At 34.2% G+C, this 26018-nt stretch overlaps 2 protein-coding genes across 5 annotated transcripts in view; one reads left to right on the forward strand and one right to left on the reverse strand.

The window, feature by feature from the left end:
• Positions 1-2500: 2500 nt before the first annotated feature.
• On the reverse strand, positions 2501-5460 carry LOC127129127 (ubiquitin C-terminal hydrolase 12). Its single transcript, XM_051058422.1, has 10 exons — positions 5284-5460; positions 5133-5193; positions 4938-5057; positions 4688-4810; positions 4387-4476; positions 4234-4322; positions 4042-4150; positions 3828-3896; positions 3637-3747; positions 2501-3525 (listed from the first exon to the last, which is right to left on the reverse strand). The coding sequence occupies exons 2-10, from the start codon at positions 5190-5192 to the stop codon at positions 2605-2607; spliced, it is 1692 nt and encodes a 563-aa protein (XP_050914379.1). The 5' UTR covers position 5193; positions 5284-5460; the 3' UTR covers positions 2501-2604.
• A 3796-nt stretch (positions 5461-9256) lies between these two features.
• Positions 9257-26018, forward strand: part of LOC127126627 (uncharacterized) — a 35857-nt gene continuing 19095 nt past the window's right edge. The window contains exons 1-2 of one of the 4 annotated variants that reach the window (XR_007805037.1): positions 9257-9655; positions 10396-13520. Coding sequence is in view for 1 of the 4 variants with exons in the window: in XM_051055585.1 (XP_050911542.1) it covers positions 9451-9655 (205 nt within the window). In the remaining 3 variants the exon portion in view is untranslated. The remainder of the gene's footprint in view (positions 9656-10395; positions 13521-26018) is intronic. The other 3 variants (XR_007805038.1, XR_007805039.1, XM_051055585.1) reach the window with 3 other exon arrangements.

Consider the following 26018-nt stretch of genomic DNA (forward strand, 5'->3'; position numbering starts at 1 on the left):
TTAGAGCAGGGTGGTGAATTCTCTCTCTCTCTCTCTCTCTCTCTCTCTCTCTCTCTCTCTCTCTCTCTCTCTCTCTCTCTCTCTCTCTCTCTCTCTCTCTCTCTCTCTCTCTCTCACCTATCTGAAATCATTTTAGATCTTAGGTGGACATCAACCTTTCCTTAGTGTATTTTGGTATAGAATCCATGTTGATAAATTCACTATGTGGGGATCAGGAATTGGTATAGCACAGATGGCCATCATCGCCCTCTTTATTCTTAGACTATTTTGATATTGACATTCCTTAACATTATACCTCGGTTTTTTGTTGGATGAGGTGAAAGTTTTATCATGAAATGTATTATTTGTAGTAGTGTTTGTTACGAATTAGCTACTTATAACAAGTTACAATGGCTTTTAAATGATATTGAAACACATTTTTACTAACTAAATCAAATATTTTGATTTGTTAGATGTTAAACTCTGGACATGAATTTAAGTTTAATATTAAAATATATTGTCGAATCTTAATATTGTCCTATTTGTTAACCGGCTGAGAAATCGTCTATTAGACAATTTGACTAATTTCACGTTGTTTATACATAAACAACATACTCAAAGTGATAGATGATAATATTAATTATTGGCTAAAAATATAAATAATTGATCAAAAAAGTGATAGATGATAATATTAATTATTGGCTAAAAATATACATAATTGATAAAAAAAAATGCAGGATAATTAAATCTAACCCCAACAATCTCAACTCCATATGTTAAAATCTTACTTTCATTCTCTGATTTTTTTTACTTAGTCACCAAATTATCAAACTTTTCAAACAAGTGTACTTAAAATTAAAGAAATTATTGAACAACTTCTAATTGGAGACGATATAAACAACTACTTACTTTTATTCTACTAACAAAATGACGCCGTTATTGGGGACTTGCATTTAGAAATTGAAAACAACTTCTATATATATATATATATATATATATATATATATATATATATATATATATATATATATATATATATATATATATATATATATATATATATATATATATATATATATATATATATATATATATATATATATATATATATATATATATATTTCTATATTTCTATATTTCTATCATGCTACTAAGTATCTGGCAAGACTAACATTTAAGTATCTGGTTAGATGATCTAGTTATAATTGTTATTCGATCATAAAATTGTATAGACTGCTCGCAAAGACAATCGTAAAAGAAGAAAGCAACTAAAAAAACATAACTAAAAGAAGCCATTGATTCTACAAAATTAGAAGAAATGACAGAAAACAATAATCAAGCTAACAGTGACAACAATAGCCTGAATCAAACCAACAATGCTGGTGTGGCATGCCTTGCCACAATAGTTCAAGAAGTTTGGCTCACATAGTTAGGGTTGCAAGAAATACTAGGCAAGCTGAAATAAAAATTGGTTTACTACAAATTTGTACGCTAATCCTTTTTGCATGTTTAGACCACGATGACTCATCATACACACATCTTACCAAATTTTATGAATTTTCTGGAACTCTTAGAGTGACCGAATAAGAAGAGGAAGTTGTATTCTTGTGTTATTCCTCCACTCATTGATCGGTAAAGCCAAATAATGGACTTGAAATGTATTATTTGGCTTGAAATATATTCTTGTGTTATTCCTTTCACAAAGTTAGTCTTTGGCTTAACATATGTTGTAGACTCTCTTCAATTCTAAACATCCTTTCAACCATGATGTGCGAGTTTTGGTGTTGTACCATGTTACGTACATTGTTCAGCCGACCAATAACTCCCTGCACTTCGAGGTTAGCATGTAATAACTGAAGGCCGGGGAGCACTTCTGGTCCATGATTCGCATGCAGTGGTAGAGATTTGTGTGAAGGTTCTCCTTGATGAGGTTGTTTCGTGGATCTAAAAAACATAAGAGTTTGGAATACTCCTTATCCGACTCTCGGTTGAACATGATCTTGTTGATAAGGATTAGATGAAGATGCTACCAAGATTGGATCGTCCACTATTTGAGAAAGAGGAAGTGGGTCTTTGGCAGCCTCAACAGCGGCAACAACAACTTGCTATTGAATGGCGACGCGAGTGCCTTTGGATGCCACCATAGGTGATGGATCTGAGAAAGGATTTGATGGAAAAGAAATCGAGATTCAAGGAAGGTGATCAAGAAACAGAGATCTTAACTTCTAACAGAGGACGTGTAAATGTCTAACAGAGGAGATCTTAACTTCTAACAAAAGAATCAGATTCCATTCCCACAGACAATTCATTGCTATGTGGAGGAACCAGAATTGATCGGTGAACAAAGAAACAAAGCTTACTACATTGAACCTAAACTTCTCATGCGGTGGAGAGGGAGGGGTCTGTCTCTTTATTTTGAATATGAATCATTATACAATGATTTACACATAAGAGATGAAAATGAAATTTCTGCTAATGTTTAAATCAATAGAATTTACTTTATTGTCGCGTGTCAATTAAGTAGAGAAAAGAAGAAATGTGAAAATTTATCATTGAAGGCTAGCATGCTAAAGCAGCATCGAAACTAAAAAAGTTGTGGCCAAAAAGATCATCCAAATACATAAATCAAAATGGAGGACTTGTCCTAAAGGTCTTGTACATCTTCTCATGACTTTCTAATTCAGTTTGGGCCTCTAAGATATTACACTCAACGCTTTTCAACTTCATTTTCTCATCAGCAAGGCGATATATAATTGATTTAACTTCTTTGTTGAAAGATGTGATCTTATCTTTCTCTTGATCTTGCATCTCAACCATTTTAACCCTGTCACCTTGTAATTTTTCAAGTTTCCCTTTAAGATCAGCAATTTGAACATCTAGAGATTTGAGTTCTGTTTGGTGGTTGGTGAAGGAAGCTTTTGAAACCAGTATTTTCTGTCTTTTCCTCTTCAATTCTTGGTTATCTTCTTCAGTGCACTTTTCAGCTGTGTTTCGCTCTTTTTTCAAATTTTCAAGTTTATCAAACATTGTCACAACTTTATTGAGAAGGTTAACAATAACATTGACATGCTCTAATTGCCAAGAAGAGAACACGTCTGCATTGGCATCAATTCTCTCCTTGATGGAATTGAAGTTAACTTTCCGCGTGAACCCTTTTTTAAGATTTTCAACCAAGTCGTCTTTGAAGGCAATATCTCTCAATTCCTGAAGAAGTTGCTGAGGGAGGTTTGGATCCAGTTTCCTCGCTTCTAGTCCTAGGACAGAATGCTGAGATCGCAGTGAAATGCTGATTTCTTCTGATAAAACTTTGTCGATTACATCAATGACATCATCCTCTATCAAAGCATCAACTTCTTCCGAGTCTACTATGAACTCTGAATTGTTTCTTTTGCTGGAACTTTCATCTTTAGTGGTCTCAATGTCCACTTCTGACCGTTGAGCTGCAGTGTTTCTGTGAACATTCGCTTCCTCAGCTATAATGATTTTGTTTTGCTCCTCCATGATTTTTAATCTTCCGATTCTTTGGCTGAAGGAAGAATAAGGAATCTGGACAAGGAAAAATGTTCAGTTCAACTTAAGCCTAAAAAATAGACAAAAAAAAAAAGCAATTTTGATTTTTGAATCACATTGCCTTTAGTTAAAGGTCAAAAATAATACCTCATAAATGTGCACAAATTTCAAGTATGAAGTCACATCAGGAAAAGGAAAACGTTTCTTACAATCCATAGCCAAAGATTTCTGAAAGCATATAATATCACCATTTTCTAACTGCATTGCATTCAGAGATAAACAAATCAATAAGAAACCAAAGATAAAGAAATTGTGCATCAACTTATAGTGTATCGAACCTCGCTTGCTTTAAATGTAAGTTTCTTATCAACAGGTTCACACATTACATTTGGTTTAAACCGAATTTCCTGGACAACAATAGGCATAACTAAATTAGTAACAGAACAGTATTAAATTCACCCGCAGATCAAATAACAAGAAATAACGCAACAACATGCAATGATAATAATCTTTCATAGAAACTAGAACAACTGGAAAGGAAGAACTACAAACCTCATAAAGTTCAATCTCTTGCTCTGAGTCAAAACCAGCCATTTCATTTAATCTTGCTAAAATGTCGGATGGCTTACCCCTACTTTTCACAAAGAGCCTTCCAACATAACTGCAATCACATGAAATATGTTTCAAGCCAACTAAGATTCATCCTTTACCTAAGTTAAAATCACACAAGAAATTATTCAGTACCGTAATGTCTCTTTTTCAAAATCATACAACTTGAAGAAAAGTAATATATCATCCTTTTCCAGGTTAAGAAGTGCAACGGGACATAAATCCTATATAATAATACGGTTAGTCATGTTATCAAAATAGTAAAAAAAATAGTTATATAAATTTTACCCGCCCACGCTCCACTTCCAGAAAAAATGTTAATTTGTCTTCATTTTCTAAATCAAAATTTTCATGGTTTCCAACTGTCAACTGTCCAATCTGCAATTTGAAATCAAAATGAAAAAAAAAACATCAAAATCATAAAAAAAAATAAAAAAAAATTGATGTAACTCATTACAAGGACAAAACTAAGGGACCCAAAAACAAAACCAGTTGCAATTGATGAATATACATTTCACAAAAGGTCACAAACACACTCAACATAAAAAATAAAGGAGAGAAAAAGCTTCAAGAGATCCTATGAATTTACAGATCCTAATTCCTCAATGCATGTCAATGGCCGAGACGGACGAAAGGTCTGGTTTCGCCGCCATGCAAATACCCAAAAGCGCTGGAATTGAGCTGGTATGCCAAACACAGTAGCTAGCTTTTTCTACATAGTAAGAATAAAACAAAACAGAAAAATCAAACTATACATTATGATATATCTAATGGGATGAATACAATTTATACAAATAATTAAATAATAGTGTTGATTAAGATGGTGATGATGATGATACCTTGAAATGATTAAATGTTGTAACCTTTGAAACATGGAAAGTTTTCACCTTGTCAGGGGCCACAAGATCAAAACATATGTTATTTCCAACCTGTTTTTCTAGGTCTTCATCTTGCACCACCTGACAAGTATTATATGTCAAATAAATATGAAGACACAAACAAAACAAATTTCTAGGGAAGCAAACTTAGAACACCTTTATAATAGTGTAGTTGTGAGTCTCAAACATTTCTTCATTTTTGTGTTCTTTCTTCATCCTTTCGTGCATAAATCCGTTAGTACAATAGAAATCGAAAGTAAATGATAAACTGTAATAGTTCAAAAAGATTTTCACATGCAAAACTGACCTTTGTATCTATCGCCTGGAACGTGACCTTTGTAGTACTCTGGAAGACTCTATTTTATAGACTTCATTGCTCTCAGATAGAAGTAGTAAAATGTACTGTCTTTTGAACTTCTCAAATAATTAATCAAAAGTTTGGACTTCCTAACTTATGTATGGACTTCTTCATTTTCTTTATTGCGATTTCTGGAAATTGAACTTTAGAATATAAAAAAAATAAAAAAATAAAATATATATATATATATATATATATATATATATATATATATATATATATATATATATATATATATATATATATATATATATATATATATATATATATATATATATATTGATTTGCTTAGCGAAATGACAAGTTCAATGTTCTTGGACTTGCTAACCGCACTTGTGTGTTTGGCTTAGCAGGTTGGTAATCGGTTATTAGCGGTTGGTAAAGAGTTACTCGTGAGAAAAATGAGTTTTTAGATTGTTTTTCATGCTTGTAATCGGTTATTCCTGAAAGTGTAAGAAAATACATAATTTGGAAATAACATAACTTGATGTCTACGACTCCGATTGAGGAGCGGTTTAAAGTGTTGGAAAGTAATGAATAAAGCTATCTTATGGTAATGTCTCGTGATGTTTCAAATGTGAGTTATGTGGAAAAGGATTAATTGTGTAAGTGTGAAGCTGGCGGAAATATACCCAAACGCATCACATACTCGAAGGTACAACAGAGTCGTCGTCGAACTTTATTTATTTTCGAAGGAAAAGAAAAACATCGATAAAATTCGGGGGAAGAGAAATGGGTAAGGAAGCCGGTTATGCAAGGGAAATGTATTAGCACCCCTTACATCTGCTGTACTCAACGGAAACCGTTTTGATTCTTCTTTGTTTAAATGGGTGTTATTTAAAGATTACTCGCGAAAGACAAAGGAAAAAAGAATGGAATAGATAGAGTGATCGGTGAGGATTAGGGCCTTCATGCCTACGTATCCTTATAGTACAATAAGGAATTTAAAGCTTTGTAGTTCATAGAACCAGTGGTGGGAGAGGAAAGAAGAGTGATAACAAATATGGTTTGAACCAAAGAATAATATGGTTTGACTCCAAAAAGGTATGAAATCTAAACCAGAGAGTAAAACTGACATTAACTAATATGTGGGGAGCCTAAGGCATGTAATCACTATATGGAATGACCGAAAAAAAAAGGGAATTAAATGTTTGGCATCAAGGAAAATATCTCTCGGTTCAAAGGCAGACACTAGATGGAGCTCAAAGAAATAATGTATTTGACTCAAAGAGAGAGTATATCACATGGAGTGAATGAAGGTAGTAGGTATTGGATGAATGTAATAAATAGTGAATAATAGAAATGAATGAAGTGATTGAGAAAAATAATTACTGTAGAAAGAATTGAATGTAAAAGTGACTAAAGGGTATGGTGTGGAACCAAAGATAAGAGTATTATTGGAATCCATAAAGGAAATGGTATTTGAAACTTAAGAGTAAAGGTGATATGAACCAATATGTGGGGAGCCTAAGGCATGTAACCACTGTATATGGTTGGGTCGAAAACAAGGACAACTAAGTGTTTGGCATCAAGGCAAACATCTCTTGGTACAAAGGTGGACAATTGTCCTAAAAAGGTATATATGGAATTCAAAAGAAAATGATATTTGGTTCCAAAGAGAGACAATATGTCACTGGGATGAATGGTTATGATTGAATATAGATCATGGATCATGAAAGATACGAGTGGAATACTAAGGCAGAAGAAAGAATAATTATGCTCGCCAAGGGTTCAAAACCTTGTGCTTACGTATTCTCATCGTGCAATGAGAAAATCAGAGCTCCGTAGTTTGTGGAACTAATGCGGAACAAGGACAAAAAGATTGATTTGATAAGACGTGATGAAAAATATAACTTTCACCAAAAGACAATGGTAGTATGGGAACCCACAAAGGTAAGTGAACTTTAAACTAAAGAGTAAACAGACATAAAGCCAGAAAACAAAGGAATTAAGTGTTTGGCATAAAGGCAAACATCTCTTAGTTCATAAGGTGGGCACTGGAATTGCCCTAAAAGGGTATGTGGAACACAAAGTAATATGGTGTTTGATCCAAGGAAACAGTATATCACTGTAGAGGAACAAGAAATTTGAAACCAAAAGAGAATGGTATATTGAATCAATGAAGGAATAAACTCTCAATCGAAGAGGAAATAGGAATCAAGCCAGAAAACAAAGGAATTAATTGTTTGGCATTAAGACAAACATCTCTTGGTTCATGAGGATGGACATTGAAATTGCCCTAAAAGGATATGCATGAAATCCAAAAGGATAAGGTATTTGGTTTCAAAGAGAAGACACTAAAATACTACTGAGAGATGGTAATGATTGATGAACGGGAAAGAATAAATAAATGTGTTCGCCAAGGGTTCGAAACCTTGTGCCTACGTATTCTCATCGTGCAATGAGAAAGTCAGAGCTCCGTAGTTCAAAACTAATGTGAGACAAAGACAATAAAAGATTGCTAAGGAAACAGAGATGATAATGAAAGATGAAGAAGACTTGGCAGTCATCGGATGTGAACCACATTAAAGTCTATGAACGAATGCAAATGCTTTGAATAGCTAAGGCTTATGCCCCGTATGCAAAGGCATTCTAGACAAGGGTAGGATAAGCTTCATTTCATCATTATTTGTTGCTTAAGACTCATGGCATGTGATATTCATCATGACTAACAAACTGCTAAAGAAGAATCTCCTTGCTACTCCTTAGGATGAAGTTACTTTGAAGAAGAAGATTTGATAATCGTTTGATTCACGTTGTATTAAAGTCTATGAATAAAGACGAATGCTTTGAATAGCTAGGGTCTATGCCCCTTATGCAAAGGCACTCTAGAAAAGGGTAGGAGAAACTGCATCTCGTCATTCTTAGTTGCTTAAGACTCATGGCATACAACTTGAATCAATATTGACAAGTGTTGACATTTGTTGTGCTATGTATGCAATGTGAAGATCTTGCATTGATTTGAAGTCTTGAACTCTTGATCTTGGATCTTGAGGTCTTGAGGTCTTGAGCCCCTAAGGTCCAGTACAGCTTAAACAAAAGAAAATTGCCCTATCAAGTAATCAATGGTCTTTTGATCACTTGAATATGCTTGATGAATTAAGCACAATGCAAAGGATTTGGTTGATCAAAGTGAACTTTGATCAACACTAGTCAATGGGAAAAGATCAAATGATTTATGTATAATCTAATGAATGAATTACTCAGTCAAACTAAATCAACTGATCCTAAGCAAAACCCTAATCTAGGGGAGCATGAAAATCAATCAATCAACAAAATTCACATGAAGAATAAATGATCAATGAAGCTTAAACAAAAACCATAAGCTAAGGCATCATGCATTTTGAGATTTAAAATCCTAAGTATTAAGGTTAATGGAACAATTATGAATCAAAATCTAGTTGATAATTAAACAAACATATTTATCTAATTATCACTATCACTAATCAATTAAAAAATTTAATATTTCTAATCATATTCTATCAATTTTAAAATCTAATTATCATTAATCTAGCTAGAATTCTAAAAAAATCCAATCAAGCTCTAAAAACTAATTAATTTAATTAATTTCTAAAACCTAATCAAGTTTTAAAAACCGAATTATTCTTAAAATTCTATTTAACACCTAATCAAATTCTAAAATCTAACTAAATTAAATGACCTAACATTCTCTAATTAATACGATTAGAACTATAATTATCCTCTAATTTTATTCTAATCATAGCCTAAAAATAATAAGAAAAAAACTAGATGATTAATAAGTTAATGGAGGTGCAGGCCCAAACTTGGGGTATAGTGCAGAAAGAGGCTCATTTGGATGGGCCAAACGCCGATGGCCCAACTACCGTGACCTCAGGTGAGTTATGAGGGTGTATTGTGAAATTAGTATGCAGAAGTTTGTTTGGGCCTAAGGCCCAAACATCTAACCTGGAAAAGATATTGATCAAGTCATCTCCTTGTTCAACGTGTGAGCTGCAACAATAACGTGGAAACGCAGAAAGGAAGAGAAAACGCGCTCTGGAGAAAGCTCTTGCCACGATGTGATTCGCTCTTCTTGTCAACATCATCAATGGAATTCGATTCTTGGTTTAAACAAGAAGAAAATGAATCACAACAATGTGTACGCAACATCAAGAACTTGATAATAGCTTCTCAAAATCGCTTCTTACAAACGCCCCGAACACCACAACTCAGCTTCAATGCCCTCCGACGGTGCTCAACTTTGAATTGATTCCGGAAACGCGAAAAACAACGAAAAAACAAAGGGAAAATACACATAATCTAGCTCGAAGCACTTACCAGATCGATGTCGACTTCGCAGGTATGCACTTTTATCCTTCCTCGTTCTTCAATGCTTCTCTTCTTCTTCAATTTCTTCGAGATATTTATGCTTTTTCTCCCTCTGTTCCTCTTCTTTTTTGTTCTCCTTCTCTGTTCTTTTGAGTTTGTTGTGTACACGCGTGTGAGATTGTTGTTCTCTCTCTGTTGATGAGAGTGGGGGATTGAGAGAGAGTATCTGAGAGTAATGATTGCTTGTGTCAGAGAATCGATTGAATGAAGATGAAAGTCTCAGTATATAGGGTGTAGAATCAGATCAATTGAGGAAAGGAGTGAGGTATGGAGTTAGTTAGATTGAACTCACTAAGTTGATCCCAAACTCAGTTAGTTATTGGATTTTTACTCAGTTGGTTAAGAGTGAGAAGTTGGTTCAGTTAGGATTGGAAATTCGAGAAAAAAATGCCAGGTAAGGCAATCAGTTAGGAAAATCCATTTGGTTGAGTAAGTTGTAGTTTTTGTTAAATGAATGAAAGTTAGTTTAGAAATAGCTTTGTTGTTAACAGTAAGTTACTGTTTGGAATGTTATTGCTGTAAATTTTTCTATGCTAATTCATTGCTTGTTAGATGGAACATGCTACGTGTGAATGTTATTGGACTGTGACATCATGTGTAATTTTTAGTTGCTGCAGAAATTTGTTTACATGATGCTAAGTTGTTTCATTTTCCCTAGTTAAGTATGAACATGTTGCATAATTATCATGAACTTGTTTTGGCTGCTACAAGTTAATGGAATGATGGCCTGCTACGCTGCTACACTATTACTCATTGTTTTGCTTGGATGAAATTGTTCAGTCTTGTCTGTGTTGCTCTGTCGCGGCGGGATTTTTGAATGTAAGATATTGGGTTATCTTGACTCAATTGAATCACTAAAACAAGAGTTACCACCGAACTTTATTGTATCCAAAGACATGGAAAGTGAAAATATCGATAAAATCCTAAGAAAGAGATCTAGGTAAGCAAGTCGGTTATGCAAATGGAAGGTGTTAGGCACCCTTCACATCCTTGGTACTCCAAGGGAACCATTGATCATATCTGTTGTTTGCCTTATTATGAGTATCGAAAGGTGAGTGGGTTTAAAACAAGAAAAGGAAAGGGAGAGGTTGTATTTTTTATTATGCTTGCAAAGATTTGTTTGAACATCCCATGCCTACGTACCCCCCAAGTGCAATGAAGGATCAAAGTTTTGTAGTTCACCTAAAAGGTTGTTTTGTTTGTTGGTTGATTTTATTTGAGAAAGTGATAATAGGCCTTCCCACTTAAGATAATGTTCATTATACATCATTTTGTTCTTGCTTGCTCTTTTGTTATCCACCCTTGTGGCCGGTTAATTGCGAGGCTAAAAGACACTCGGCTTACAACACTGGTTGGGTGCTTGGTATATGGACCAAGTAAGTGCGGGGGTTAAACGTAAAGTGAAGTTTGTGTTTTTTAATCTTTGATTAAGTTGATTCCTTTATTAGGTATTTTACAAAGTGTTTTGACATGCAAAAAGGGTGGTTTTCTAAGTTATGGACAAAGGATGGTGGAAAGTTTTTCATGCAAAAAATTAACTTTAGTTTGAATGGTTGGTTTTAGTTTAAGGCATTAAAGCATACAACCTCTAACCTATCCCTCATACAAAGTACCATACCCCTATCTAAATATAGTATCCATAGTATCCTTATTACATCACTTTGAAAAGCAAGAAAGATAAACTAGTCCTAAGGTGATATTTCCCCTCCACACATGGAATTTCAAAGACAAAAGGAAATGTGAAAGAAACTAATCAAATGAAGAGATAAGGCATCTCTTAGTCTCTTGCTGGTATCACATGATTTGGAATGGCTCTTCCTCGTTGCAATTTTCTTTTTCATCATGTATGGATGTAATACTCTCGAATGTAACAAGAAGAGAAATAATGCTAATACAATGACTTAACAAATTTTAAACTATAACATATAATCTAAATTGTTAGTAAACTTCAAAAGATGAAATGGAGAAGTGTGATTCCAGAATGACATATATTTTTTTGTATATTTTTCTCATGTAAGGAAGAGCACATTTGAACATGGTTATCAAGGCACGTCACAAATGGAATGCAAACTAAACATGCTTTCTAGACAAAATGAAATGAAATGGAAAAAGATCAAAATGCAAAAACACTTAACATATGAAATGATACATAGTGAGATCAGAATCAAATATAATTGAGACACATCATTAATCATGCAAATTGACAAAATGGGAGTCAAAATAAGGCATGCTAGCAAGGTATAAACCCTAATCTACAACATGCTTGAACATTAGACCAAAAGTGCAAGATGTAAACATGATATCAAAAACATTTGGGAAGATGAAATGAAACAAAATATAACCATATATCATTTATGAACCAATTTAAAACACTTAGGATTTTCAAACTTTGGAAATGAATGAATAATGAACCCTATGTTCAAACTAAATGAAAGATGCTTCAAAATAGAAAGCTAAAAAGAAGAGAAGTGTAACCTATTGCATGAGGATCATTCACAAACATTTTGGGATTTTTATCAAGTAATTTAAAATTACTATGATTTAAATACATTACAAATAATACCTAAAAGGAGAAAAAGATTTTTTATTTTCTAATGGTCAGAAAAATAAACATAAATCATATTATGGAAGAGAAAAATAATCCCGACAACTTTCATGTTGGACATTTTTTCAAATTCCAAACGGGATGAGAAATATTAAATAAACAAAATAAATAGAAAAAATAGAAAAAATAATAAAAATTCAATCCAGTGGAAATTAGGGGGACAAGGCCTATGGTAAGCCAGCGCGCAGATCAATCCATTCCCCTTATTAATAAGGTGGCTCAGTGTGAGCCACCAGATCCAATGAAGACACACCATAGCGCGTGTTTCTTAAAGCATAGGAACAAAAACAAATTCAAATTTTGGAGGGACCACACGTCACACTCCCATTGGTCCAATTTGAATTTTTGGAAGGAGGGGCGTGTGGTCGCCTGAGAAGACGACCAGGCAACCATGGGCGGTGGCCGGTTTCTGGAAAAATGTAAAAAGCTTCAAAATGAAAAACTCAAAAGAGCAAAGTTGCTCAAAATTTTATGGCGAGCAAGATGATAGGATCCAAAATTATTTATGAACAACCAACAATGCAAATCAAAGTTGGTACCAAAATGAAACCCTGGACTACAAATTACAATTAAATGCTACTCAAGTCATGAAATGCAATTAAATGGCATAGTGATCATCAGGAACAAATTTCCAACAACATGGCATCAAGAAATTCACAATTTGGTTCAAGTTATATACCTCTTGAAGATCACTCGAATGACTGACTTTAAAGCAATGGTTCTCCCTCCACATGTCATTATTTTGCTTGCTTCAAGTTGTCACACCTTCACCAAACTTCAGAGAACCTTGTTGAGCTAATGGGGAAGCTTGAGTATGCTCGAGTTTGGAAAACCTATTCAAAGTTCAAAGGTTCAAATGTAAAATATGCAGAGGTTCAATGGCTATCTAAGCTTAGAAATAATAGTGTAGTAGCCTCTATTTATAGAGGGGAAATGTGTTGGTCATTTGCTAAATGATTTCAATTAGGTTAGAGGGAAAATGTAGTTTTGATTAATCTTGCCAACCAAGTTTGGTGAGTGTTAGGGACCAATTAGTACTACTTTTTATATCATTTTATTGGTCCCTTTTTCCAAGTTTTGATGTAATTACACACTTTTATTCTCACTATTTTGTATAAATGCAATTAGGTTTAATTTATTTTGTTTTGAATAGTTATTTCACATATATGTTAGTTTTGTAGAATTTTTGGATGAGAGAGCTTTTGGAATGCAACATTATAATATGGAAAAGGTGTTGAATGCAATGTGTGTTGGTGTAAGCCCTAGAGGCCAATACTTTTGGTACTTGTATCGAATTATTTATTAATAATAAAAGGCTTTTTCTTTATTACGTTTGTTTAATAAAGTCCCTAGAATAGTTAGTCTGTTTAATGTATCAAGTATGACTTAATCATGAGATCACATTAAACATAAGGACACTATTCTTAAAGTATCCGTAGTCGAGCTTTAGTGTGAAGTGGGATAACATTAAAGCATTAAGACTATTATGTTTGTAGACTGATGATCACATCTCATGGATCATGGATAAAGAGTTATCAAGTCTTAAACATAGGTATGAATATTAAGAGTAATATTTATACCGGATTGACCCGCTATGAGAATACTATATAGAAAGTTATGCAAAGTGTCATAAGTTATTCTCATGGTGATAATGGTGTATACCACTCTTCGACCTGAAACCACTATGGACCCTAGATGTAGAGTCGAGTGCTTTATTGTTGATCCAACGTTGTCCGTAACTGGATAACCATAAAGACAGTTGATGGGTACTCCACGAAGCATGCTAAGGGACATGAGTGACCTAGATGGAATTTTCCCATCCTGCGTAACAGGATAAATGTCTATGGGCCCAATATTGAACTGGACAAGGATGACACGGTCTATGCCTTGTGTTCAATATAGACATAAGGGCAAAAGGGTAATTATACACATAATTATTATCATAGATGGTTTTGTCAGATCACATGACATTTTCGTGTCTTGGGTAGCAGTGATGTGTTGCTAGATACCGCTCACTGTTTATTATATTAAACGCGTGATTTAATATAATTGCCAACGTCGCGAAAACCTACAGGGTCACACACAAAGGACGGATTGATGAGAGATAGAGTAACTAAGGAATACCGTAAGGTACGGTGCCCTTAAGTGAATTATAGAACATCTTAAGATACGGTGTACTTGAGTAGAATACGAAATATGGTAAGGTACCATGGGCTTAAGTGATTTTGGGCATATTATAAGATATGGGCCAAAATACACTTAAGTGGGCTTTTAGCTTGAAGCCCACACAAGTGGTTCTATAAATAGAACCCTTGTGCAGAAGCATTCATAGCGATTGCATTATTTTCGTTTTCTCTCACTCTCTCTCTCACTCAAAGCCTTCATTCGTACCAGCTAGCACTGAGATTGAAGGAACCCGTTCGTGTGGACTGAGTAGAGACGTTGTCATCGTTCAACGTTCGTGATCGCTTCGTGGATCTGCATCAAAGGTTTTGATCGTCACAAGAGATCTGCACCAAAGGTTTCAATAGTCACAAGAGGTAAATATTCTATCACTGATCATGACCATTCGTAAGGATCTCTAAAGGAGAAAATTTTAATTTTCGCTGCGTTTTGGACCGCAATTCTCCTTCAATGTGGGGGCCCAATTTTGGAAGAATACCACTTGGAAGATTTTGGATGAAGCTTGCAAAGCAAGGAAGCTGAGATAGCTTCAGTTCGCGCCGCGAACCTCCTTCGTGCCGCGAAGGCTGCGAATCCAGCAAGCTGATTTTGGGCCAAGGGTGCTGTTTTTCATGACCAGCTGTTTTTGCCATTTTGGTGTCTTCCTTGGAATAGCTTTTCTGCCTTAGATGGGAAATGATCAAATGAGGAAATGTCAACCCTTTTTAGAAATTTAGAATGGAAATTGATATGTATTCCATTATTCATTATTATTCAAAAATTGAGACATTGAGATTTTTTGTAAGAGAGAAAAACAGAGTTTTTCTTCCATTGCATTTTGCTTTGTAAAATGATGATGAGGAGCTAAACTCCATTTTGTCAAGATTGGAGGTAGTAGCTATTCTCATTTGTTTATGTATTCCATTTGATATATATATATATATATATATATATATATATATATATATATATATATATATATATATATATATATATATATATATATATATGATAAAAGATTGTTGATGTATTGAATACTGTTTTTGCCCTAAGTTGAAAATCAGATTTGAGTAGTTGTTGAAAGAGGTTATTTGAGTCTTGACATAAAATAGATTTTCAAGTAGTGAATAAGTTGTAGAGATAGATTTATTCATTACTCTTCTTTTGTATCAACCGTTAAAGATTGTTATATTGATGGTTAGGTGGAGAGATCGTCTAAGGATCAATATAGTGATTATCACAATATCATTTAGACATAAATGACTTTGAGAGGATACTTGAACATCATCAATAATCTTAAATCTATATAGTTATCATAAAGAATCATAAGCACTTAGAATAGTGAACTCCAATCTTGCCAAGCTTTTACATTTGATTAAAACCATTTTACTGTTTTTAGTGACATTTACTCACAAGATAACTTTCCAAACAAAACAACTTTGTTACTTTCTAAACTTATAACAATTTGGATTATAGAACGGCGGTAATAACAACAAATCTCTGTGGATACGATATAAAAATATTTGCCGAAGATATACTTTTCAACAGTGAGGTGGCCTTTGTACCTTGCAAAAGGCATGTGTAGACACAATACACTCTCCACTATTCTGTTTTGCATCCAAAATCGTGGTCAGCTGTCAACGCCCTTGTCTTATGTGTGATTTGCTTTAAAATGTGAAAAATGAAAAATTGAGGAATCTGGGACTTTGGCATGGTATAGGTCGTGGATGGGTGCAAACAACAAGTGTAAATGGCCTTTGCATGATCTGTTTGAGGTCCAAATGGCTCAGGTTGGAATACAAGTCATGGTTTGAGCCCTCAACCATGCATATCTTGATGCACACACACCACATAGTTGGTATATAATGGAATGACACAAAAAACTGAGCTCAAAAGTGTGTAATTTGGAAAATGGCTATGTGACATAAATGGATAACTTGAAATGAAAGGTACAAGGTGGTCCAATTGAGTTTTGGCTTGAATCAACCTTAAATAATTATGCACACAAGTTATATGAACCATTTGTGAGGTGTTTGAGTTGGAAAAACACCCAAAGAGCCTTTAAATAAAAACCTCATTTTTTCACTTTTGGACAATTTTAGCAACTTTGGGGTTTGCACTACAAGTCCTTGATCTATGCATTTTTAGATTTTTGTCAATGAATTAAAAATGTAGGGAATGGAAAAATAAGATCATAGCAAAAAGAATCACCTCATTTGGGTCAAAACTGAGAAAGTTATGGGGTAGTGAAGTTGGAAAAATGACTTATAATGTATGAACCTCATTCACCCCTTTTCCACTCAAAATTGGCCTTGGATATGTGAAGATAAATTGTCCAGAATGGTTGTAAGATTAACTTTGAAAAATGAACCACCTCATTTGGCCAAAAATTGAGGTAGTTATATTATTTTGAAGTTTGGCCCAAAATCAATAGGAACCAAAGATGATCTGTAATGTCTTCCCAAAATAAATGGGCTTCCACTCAAAATTGGACTTTATAATCAAAAGAAAACTTGTTAGGAATGACTCCAAGATTGATGTGGTGAAAATAACCACCTCATTTGGATTAAAGTTGACCAAGTTATGGTCAATTGAAGTTGGGCAAAAATTAAGGCACTACAAAGGGAAACCTCCAAACCCAAAAGCTAAACCAAACAAAACATCTTCTTGAACAATGAATCAAAGTTTTAGAGGGTCTCAATTGGAGAATATGAGAAAAATAATGGGCTTCGTATGATAAGTATTTCCCAAGTTATGACCTTGGGAAGTTCAACTTGAAAATTAGGTCAAAACCCTAGACATCTTGAGATGTTTTGACTTCAAAAATGGTTTTCCATCCACAGTTGTCTATTGACATGTGAAGATAAGTTGTATATGATGGGGATTAGAGTTCAATTCAAACCCGTCTACAATTTTCTATCTAAATGCATAAAGTTAGTGATGGATGAAAGTAGATGTCAAGTACATACCTTTGAGCCAAATACATAATAAGAGACCAAGCAAGTTAAATATAGAACAAGTAATAGTATAAATCAAAGCAATGGGTGATACAATAAGTGAGATACACACCGCTAGCTTGAGTTAACAAATAAGGATATATATATATATATATATATATATATATATATATATATATATATATATATATATATATATATATGTGTGTGTGTGTGTGTGTGTGTGTGTGTGTGTGTGTGTGTGTGTGTGTGTGTGTGTGTGTGTGTGTGTGTGTGTGTGTGTGTGTGTTGTATGATGTATTTTATTGAGAAATTATGGGTTTTGGTGGTTAGAAAAGAAGACCCATTATGCAGGTTGAAAACTAAGGGTTGCAGGAGAAAGTTTTTGGTTTGTTATAGGGACCAATCGATTAGTCCTGGAACTTTTTCCAGACCAATCGATTGGGTAGAGCTTCTGAGTTGTGAAGAAGTGGAAAAATGTTGGGACCAATCGATTGGTCATTGGTGACAATCGATTGTGTTGTCTTCCTGCATTTGAAGAAAATGAAATTTTCCAGGAACAAATCGGTTGACATTGGACCCCAATCGATTGTATGAACTCACTGACTTTGAAAATTGGAATTTCGTTCAGTTGTCAATTGATTGACACTCAGTATCAATCGATTGATCCTTTGCATTCTTTGAAAAATAAAATTGTGAGATAGACCAGTCGATTGACTCATGATTTTTACCTCATGTCTTATTTTCTAATGTTTCTATATGCATTGTATCAACCAATAATAAATTGCTATGACTCTTATACATTGAATCAATAACAAATGTGAGAGTTACATGTTGAATCAAGTGAGTCAACCTAGTGATCTATTTTAGGTTGTAAGTTAGACATATAACTCAGATAACGTTAGAAAACGACATTCATTCGTATGATACCTATGTGAGGGTTGTGAATGAATGGTTGCTATAGTTGAGAGTGAGACGCTTTGTATGGAACATGCGTTGTTATTGTATGGTATCAGTGAATGAAGTCACCTAGTGATACATGAATCAAGTTATGTTTTGAGGAATTAATCACGTATTCAGAGTGTTTTATCCTTGATGTTGTACATCCTTATTTGATATGCTTAGATGAGTAGGCAATTGGATGTGATTCAAATGATATGTGCCTCAATTAGGTTTGAGCCTCAACCATGGAGGACATAGGGGATAGGTGGACACCAAAGTGGGTTAGAGGCCCATACGGTGAAAGATACCCTAAGTGGGTTAGAGGCCCATACGAGTGATGATTGCTTGGATTGAGCTTGAGACTCATAGAGGACCCGATATCCACCGTGAATGTCGAATCATACGATCATGCATGAACCGAGCTTTCCCAAGATGCAGATCCGCTCAGGGATTTATGTTTCGTGAATCTGAATAGTGATTTATTTGAGTTGTGAGAACTCATGAGTATGTTGCCATACATTGTGATACTTTTCCCCATCACTTAAGTCTTCCTTCCCTTGTTGACTTAAGTTGGATATTTATTAGAAAACCTTGTAGAGCCAAGTGGACCTATAAGATAGGGAACCCATTGGGATTATTATCTCACCCCATGATTGTTGATTATTTTTCAGGTAGTTCTGATTAAGCGAAGGGTAAGGACAAGATAGTGTGATGTCCTTGCTTATCTAATGTTTTGGATGACTTTTCCGCTATGTAGATATTTTTGATATCATTCTACAATGATCTAGTTCCTAGTTTTATTTTGGGAACCTTTGTGTATAATTAGTGCCAAGTAGTGTTTTCTTTTGGGCATGTAATATGTATATTGTTGCCACTAGGCGCTTATGTATTTCAGTACCGGTATTACACAATATATAATATGTATTTTAGACATATATTATATGTGGGTGTTATAGCTTTGTAGGCGTAATCAGCAAGAGAAAAGAAAGGCAAAGGGAAGTAGTTCGACAACAGAGGCAGATGAGGCTACAACAATGCGAATGGTCGAAATCAGCAAGAAGGAGGTTGGTCGAATAAGAGAAAACCCTCATACCAAAGTAACCAACGAGGTGGTGGTGCAGATAGAGGAAAAAGTGGTGGTCGAAAACCTGACAAAATTCACATTCAGTGTTTCAATTGTTAGAAGTATGCTCACTACTCAAGTGATTCTCCTAAAAAATAAAAGAATCAAAAAACGGATGCTTATCACACATGACTGGTAGGAAAGATTGGTTTGTCAACATGAAACTGTCACATCTAGAAAAATACGATCCTTCGCGAAGTCACAGAAAAAGTTGATTTGAACAGAGTTACCATCGAACTTTATTTATTCCAATGAAGGAAAGGAAAATATCAATAAAACCTTTGAAAAAGAAAATGGTCTTCGCAACCAAATTCGGGTTTGGGAGTCGATTACACAAGGGGAAGATATTAGCACCACTCACGTCTGTTGTACTCAATGGGAACCTTTTAGTTAAATTTGTGATTGAATGTTGGATATCGTTAATTATTTTCTTCGTGTAATAAAAAATGTAAAAATAAAAGAAAAAGGGTCGCAAAAATGTTTTTCTTAGGGTGCTTGACGAGAATGCAGGTCTCACTCCTACGTATCCTTAGGTACAATGAGGAACTCAAAACTTCGTAGTTCGGGGAAAGACAAAAGATATTTTTGGTGTTTGTTATTATAGTGTTTGACGAGACGCTGAATCTAGCTCCTACGTATCTCCAGGCGCGATGGAAAACTTAAAGCTACATAGTTCTTGGTAGCGAATGAGTGTTGGTTGATATATTTTAATGAACGAATGTTTAAGCCACATTTTAAGGGTTAAACACCGGCGTGTCTACTGTCGGTTGAGGCTTAAGCACTAGTTTGTATACGCATTAGAAATGATTAAGCATCGTTATTTTAAAAATATTTTGATTGATTTAAAGTGTTATGGATTGAACACGTGTATAGATCGCATTCTAACAGTTAAAAATTAACTTACATGCTCGTAGTGGAGACTTAAGTGCTAGCTTGCATACACATTAGAAAGGATTAGACAAATGTTCTCTTGTGAAAGCTTTTCGATTGCACAGAGGCGAGGAAATAAGTTTGATGTATTTGAATGTTTTTTAAAGGTGAATGACGAATGCTCGATGAGAACGAGACGTGAGTCTCGAGACCAATTATTCAGGGTATTACCAGAATACTAGAGTCCAACGATACCTTTTTCATTAAATGTATTTATAAAATTTGTTTGATGGACAATGAACATTCAAAAAGATTGTTCAAAGGTTCTACCGAAGTGCTAGACTCCAACGGTCCCTTCTTTTGTCCAAGTTTTTATGTTAAGTGTTTTTTTAAAACGCAAAGAGTGAATGAAAAACTAACCCAAGACATGTGCCTCGAGAGCGTTCTTCGAAGATTCAAGGAATGCGAGACTCTAATGATCCATTTCTTTTGTATTTGTTTAAGAAATTTTTTTAATCTTATGTTTTAATCTAGAGAAGATTTAATTCGCATCGATACAAAATTAATCGAGGGAAAAAAGTTTGGAAAATTCACTTGACGTTGGACCAAGGGTTTTGATATGTTTGAAATTACTATCTTAACTATTTATCTATATTTATTATTAATATTATATATTTATTTAATTAATTATAACAATTAAAGACATAAACAAATAAAAACCAATAATAATAATAAAATAAATAAAATTAAGGGGTTTTGAAAATTCACTTGGCGTTGTACCAGGAGCTTTTAAATTAGAAAATATGTTTATCATCATTATAAATATTCATTCAATTTAATTATTTAATTAAGTAAATTAGCAAATAATAATTGAAGTATAATTCTAAGTGAATAAAAAATGATATGTGGAAGTGCATGAGGCATGAGAGATATGATGGAGCAAATGGTATATAAATAAAGAATTAAATTAATTAACTAAACTTTATTCAAACTAATTACTTAGGTTAATTAGAATTAAATATTTTAATGAATCAATTGAAAAAGATCCAATTATTAATTAAAATGATTAAGGCTAATTGATATATTTAATTAATTAAAATAAATTTTAATTAATTAATTATTTATAATAATAATAATAAAAAGAAAAAATATTAAAAAAATACAATGAACAAAATAAATAAAGTGCAAGAGAAATAAAGGAGAGATGAGAGAAAAGTAAACAAAAAATGTAGTGGCTCAATGTCCAATTTAACTAAATACAAAGAAATAAAAAAGATGATAAAGAAACAAAAAAAAGGTGAAAAAAACTCCATTTTATCCATTCTTCAGCGCCACATGGCAGCGCAGGATGAAAGGGGAAAATCATGATGTGTGGTATAAATTAAATCTGAGCTTATTCAAGAACAACAATAACATTCATTCATATTTTGCCCATAACTTACTCAAGTTTTCATGAAATTAAGCAAATTAATAATGAAAATTCATCTACTCAATCTCATGAACAACATGAAATGCTCAGAGTTAAAAAATAAGAAACAAAAAAATGAAAATTAAATCTCATTTAATCACTTTTGCTAATGGAGGTTCAAAAACCCTTTAAACTCTTGATTTTGAATCAATGGAGTTTTCAAAATGGTGATAATTAAGCCACTAATTAAGTTCAACAAGAATAATAATGCAAAGAAAATTAAATAAACGAGAATTAATTCAAATTTAATCATTTTTGCTCATGGAGGTTCAAGAACACTTTAAACTCTTGATTTTGAATCAATGGAGTTTCCATGCAAAATGGTGATGATTAAGGTGCTAAATAAATGAAGCAAGAATAAAAATTTAATATGATTAAATAAATGACAAACATAAGAACCTACCTAAAATAAAATTCAATAAAGAAATAAATAAATGACTTGAAGAAAAATGAAGAGAGTTTTGACTTAGTTTTTGTGAATGATTTGTGGTGTCATTTGTGAACGAAATGAGATTAATTATAGGGTCTAGAAATGATAGTTTAGGAATTATGCAAAGAGTGTGAGTTCCTTCTAAAAACTTATTTAATTAAATAGGGAATAATAATGTAAAATATGTACGGAATAATGATGTAATATATGCATAAAATAATGATGTAATAAATGAGAGATATTTTGGACGTTTTAGAAACATTGATTTTTGTTGTATGATGCATGAAAATGATTAATAAAATTCAAATGGATATTTTGATGACAAATCAAATGATCATACATTTATTTTTCAAAATGCATAATGGAAATATACAATTTTAGTCAATTTCTTCAATATGTAAAATATTGACTTTATATTGATTTTTTTTACTATAATGCATATAAGCATGATTATCATGACTTTATTTGATGATAAAAATGCATAGGCTAAAAATATATTACTTGATAAATTGACATGTATCAAATGGATTTAAAATACTCGGACAAAATTAAGGTATGACACTTTGGTAAAATGGTTGACCAAAAAGTCAACAGTTGACAAAAAGTCAACTTAGGTAGGAAAATGCATTTTTGTGTGAAATGACTTGTAATGTAATGACTTTGATGTATGATTGTAATGATAATTTATATAACACATTACTTAAATGAATGAAATATACCTTGAATATGCATTACAATGCCCTTAGACCAAATGAATTATGTCATGCTACAAAATTGGGGTATGACATAAACCCTTAATGAAGAACATGGTAAAATTTGCAAATGACAATACTCTAGCAGTTGAAGGTATTAGTGATGTTCTAATTATGAGGAAAGATGGCAAGAGGTTAGTAATTTCCAATGTATTGTACATATCATGCATAAAAAGTAATTTGCTCAGCATAATACAGTTGGTCGAAAAGAAATACAAAGTGTCGATTGAAGACAAGATGACGAGAGTTCTCGACTCGGGTGGAAGGTTAATCTTGAAGGCACCTATGTCTCATAATAGAACCTTCAGGATTGAACTTAATATGATGAAGCACAAGTGCCTTGCAACCGCAGGTAGCAGGGATGAATGGATATGAAATTATGGACTTGACCATCTCAATTTCAAAGACATCAGAGATCTGAAGAGAAGAAATGTGGTTTCTAGGTTACTAGAAATCGACATTCCAAATGAAGTGTGTGAGGAATGTGTGCAGGCGAAACAACATAAGAACAACTTCATCAAGGATACAGGAAGCAAGTCGAAGGCAAACCTTGAAGTCATATACTATGATGTGTGTGGTCCTATCCAGGTGGAGTCGATTGGAGGTAACAGATACTTTGTCACATTCATAGATGATTTTAGTAGAAAATTATGGACTTACCTGATCAAGAAGAAAAGTGAAGTGGTCAAGGTATTTGCGAAGTTTAAATCTATGGTCGAAAGATAAAGTAGTTGAAAGCTTAAGACTCTGAGGACTGATGGTGGTGGAGAGTATGTGACGAAGAAGCTAGAAGGAATCACACCAGAAGGATGTTAGTCTAGTGTGAAACCTAGCTTGAGTCATTTGAAGGTATTTGGATCTATAGCATATAGACATATTCCATATCAATTGAGGCTTGGGAAATATTCAAGTCAATCCCGATTCATGGAAGCCAAAACGGCTATTGCGGTATTCACTCAAGGAAGCAACGAGTCTCTAAATGAGGATTGGGAAAGATTCAAGTCAATGTTGAGAAAATGCAAGGGTCATGGTTTTGATGAGCTCACTCAAATCCATATTTTTCTAAATGGGCTCCAATCAACTCACAAGACACTTTTGGATGCTACCGCGGGTGGCTCTCTTATGTCAAAGAATGCGGAAGAAGCTAAAGTCATTATCGACCGGATGACACTCAATGATCGTCAAAGTCAACATGACCGTAGCCCTTCACAACGTAAACTGGGAGTTCTTGAGTTGAATACCAATGACGCCATTCTTGCTCAAAACAAGCTACTCTCTCAACAAGTGGAGTTGCTCACTCAACAAATGGCCAAGCTTCCGCAGCAAATGAAAGAAATTCAAGGGTCTCAAGTTCGACATCAAGTAGCATGTTGTGAATTATGTCAAGGGGATCATCCAACTGGTTTTTGTCCTCCACTAGAAGAAGTGAGTTATGTGAACAATCAAAATCAGGGATATCAAAGACAACCTCCTAACAATCAAGGTTATCAACCAAGAAACAATCAAGGCTATCAACCATCAAGGTTCAACAATCAAAAATTTCAGCAACAGAGTCCCTATCAACACCCAAACTCTCAAGGCCAACAGTCGCAAGGAGGAAATTCCAAGCTAGAGGACACTCTTCAACAATTCATGTAAGCCTCCATGGCAAATCAGAAGAGTAACAAAGCAACAATTAAGAATCTGGAAAATCAAGTAGGCCAACTTGCGAAGCAACTGTCGGAACAAAACGCAGGATCTTCCTTTTCCGCTAACACTCAAACCAATCCAAAGGAGCATTGTAAAGCAATTGTCACGAGGAGCGGTAAAGAGTTGACAAGTGAAAAAGTGAGGAAATTACAGTAGAGAATGATACGGATGGGGTGCTGGAAAAAGAAGACATGATTGGTGGAAGGGAGAAAGTGGCTGGAACTCTTCAGTTCGTGCCGCGATCCCCCTTCGCGTCGCGAAAAGAGCATGATCTACCAAAGGAGCTGCAGACTGAATTGGAGGTGAAAAAGGATGTCGAACCAAGGAAAAAGAAGAAAGGAGAGAAAGGTGTGAGCGTCATTCCAACCCAACATCTACCTTATCTGCATGCTCCATCGAAGAAGGACAATGCTAGGCATTATGCACGGTTCATGGACATATTCAAACAACTTCAAATCAATATTCCATTTGCCGACGCATTAGAACAAATGCCACGGTACGCAAAGTTCATGAAGGACATTCTTACAAAGAAAAGGAAACACGTGGAAGACGAAACCATCTTACTTGATGCACGTTGTAGTGCCATCATTCAAAAGACTCTCCCAAGGAAGGAATCCGATCCAGGCTGAGTCGTTTTACTGGTGACCATTGGAAGCACATACATTGGTAATGGTTTGATTGACTTGGGGTCTAGCATCAATTTAATCCCCCTCTCCATTGTTAAAAGATTGGGAAATGTTGAGATCAAATCGACAAGGATGACTTTGCAACTAGCCGACAAGTCTACCACTTCACCATATGGAATTGCTCAAGACATGTTAGTGAAAGTGGACAAATTCTTGTTTCCGGTAGATTTCGTGATAGTAGAGATGGATGAGGATCGTGATGTTCCTCTAATTCTTGGAAGACCATTCATGAAAACAGCCCGGATGATGATTGACATAGATGATGGACTAATGAAGGTGAGAGTGCAAGACGAAGAGGTGACCTTTAATCTTTTTGAAGCTATGAAGCATCCAAATGACAAGCATGATTCTTTCCGAATTGATGCAATCGAAGAGGAAGTAGTGGAGGTCGCAAACCAAGTTCATATTTCTAATCCTCTAGAAAGATCTCTTATCGGAGCCTACAATGTGTTGACCGAAAATGAGGAAAAAGAGATTGAAGCAATGTTGCATGAGTTAGAATCTTGTGGTGAGCTTACTTATCAAGAAGAAACAAAGGAAAACTTGGATGCAACGAAGACAACGGAAGAACCAAAATTAGAGCTGAAAATGCTACCTTCACACTTGAAGTATGTGTTCCTTGGTGACAAATGTACCAAACCGGTGATCA

Source organism: Lathyrus oleraceus, chromosome 3 (assembly GCF_024323335.1).
Source record: "Lathyrus oleraceus cultivar Zhongwan6 chromosome 3, CAAS_Psat_ZW6_1.0, whole genome shotgun sequence".
Lineage (NCBI taxonomy): Eukaryota > Viridiplantae > Streptophyta > Magnoliopsida > Fabales > Fabaceae > Lathyrus > Lathyrus oleraceus.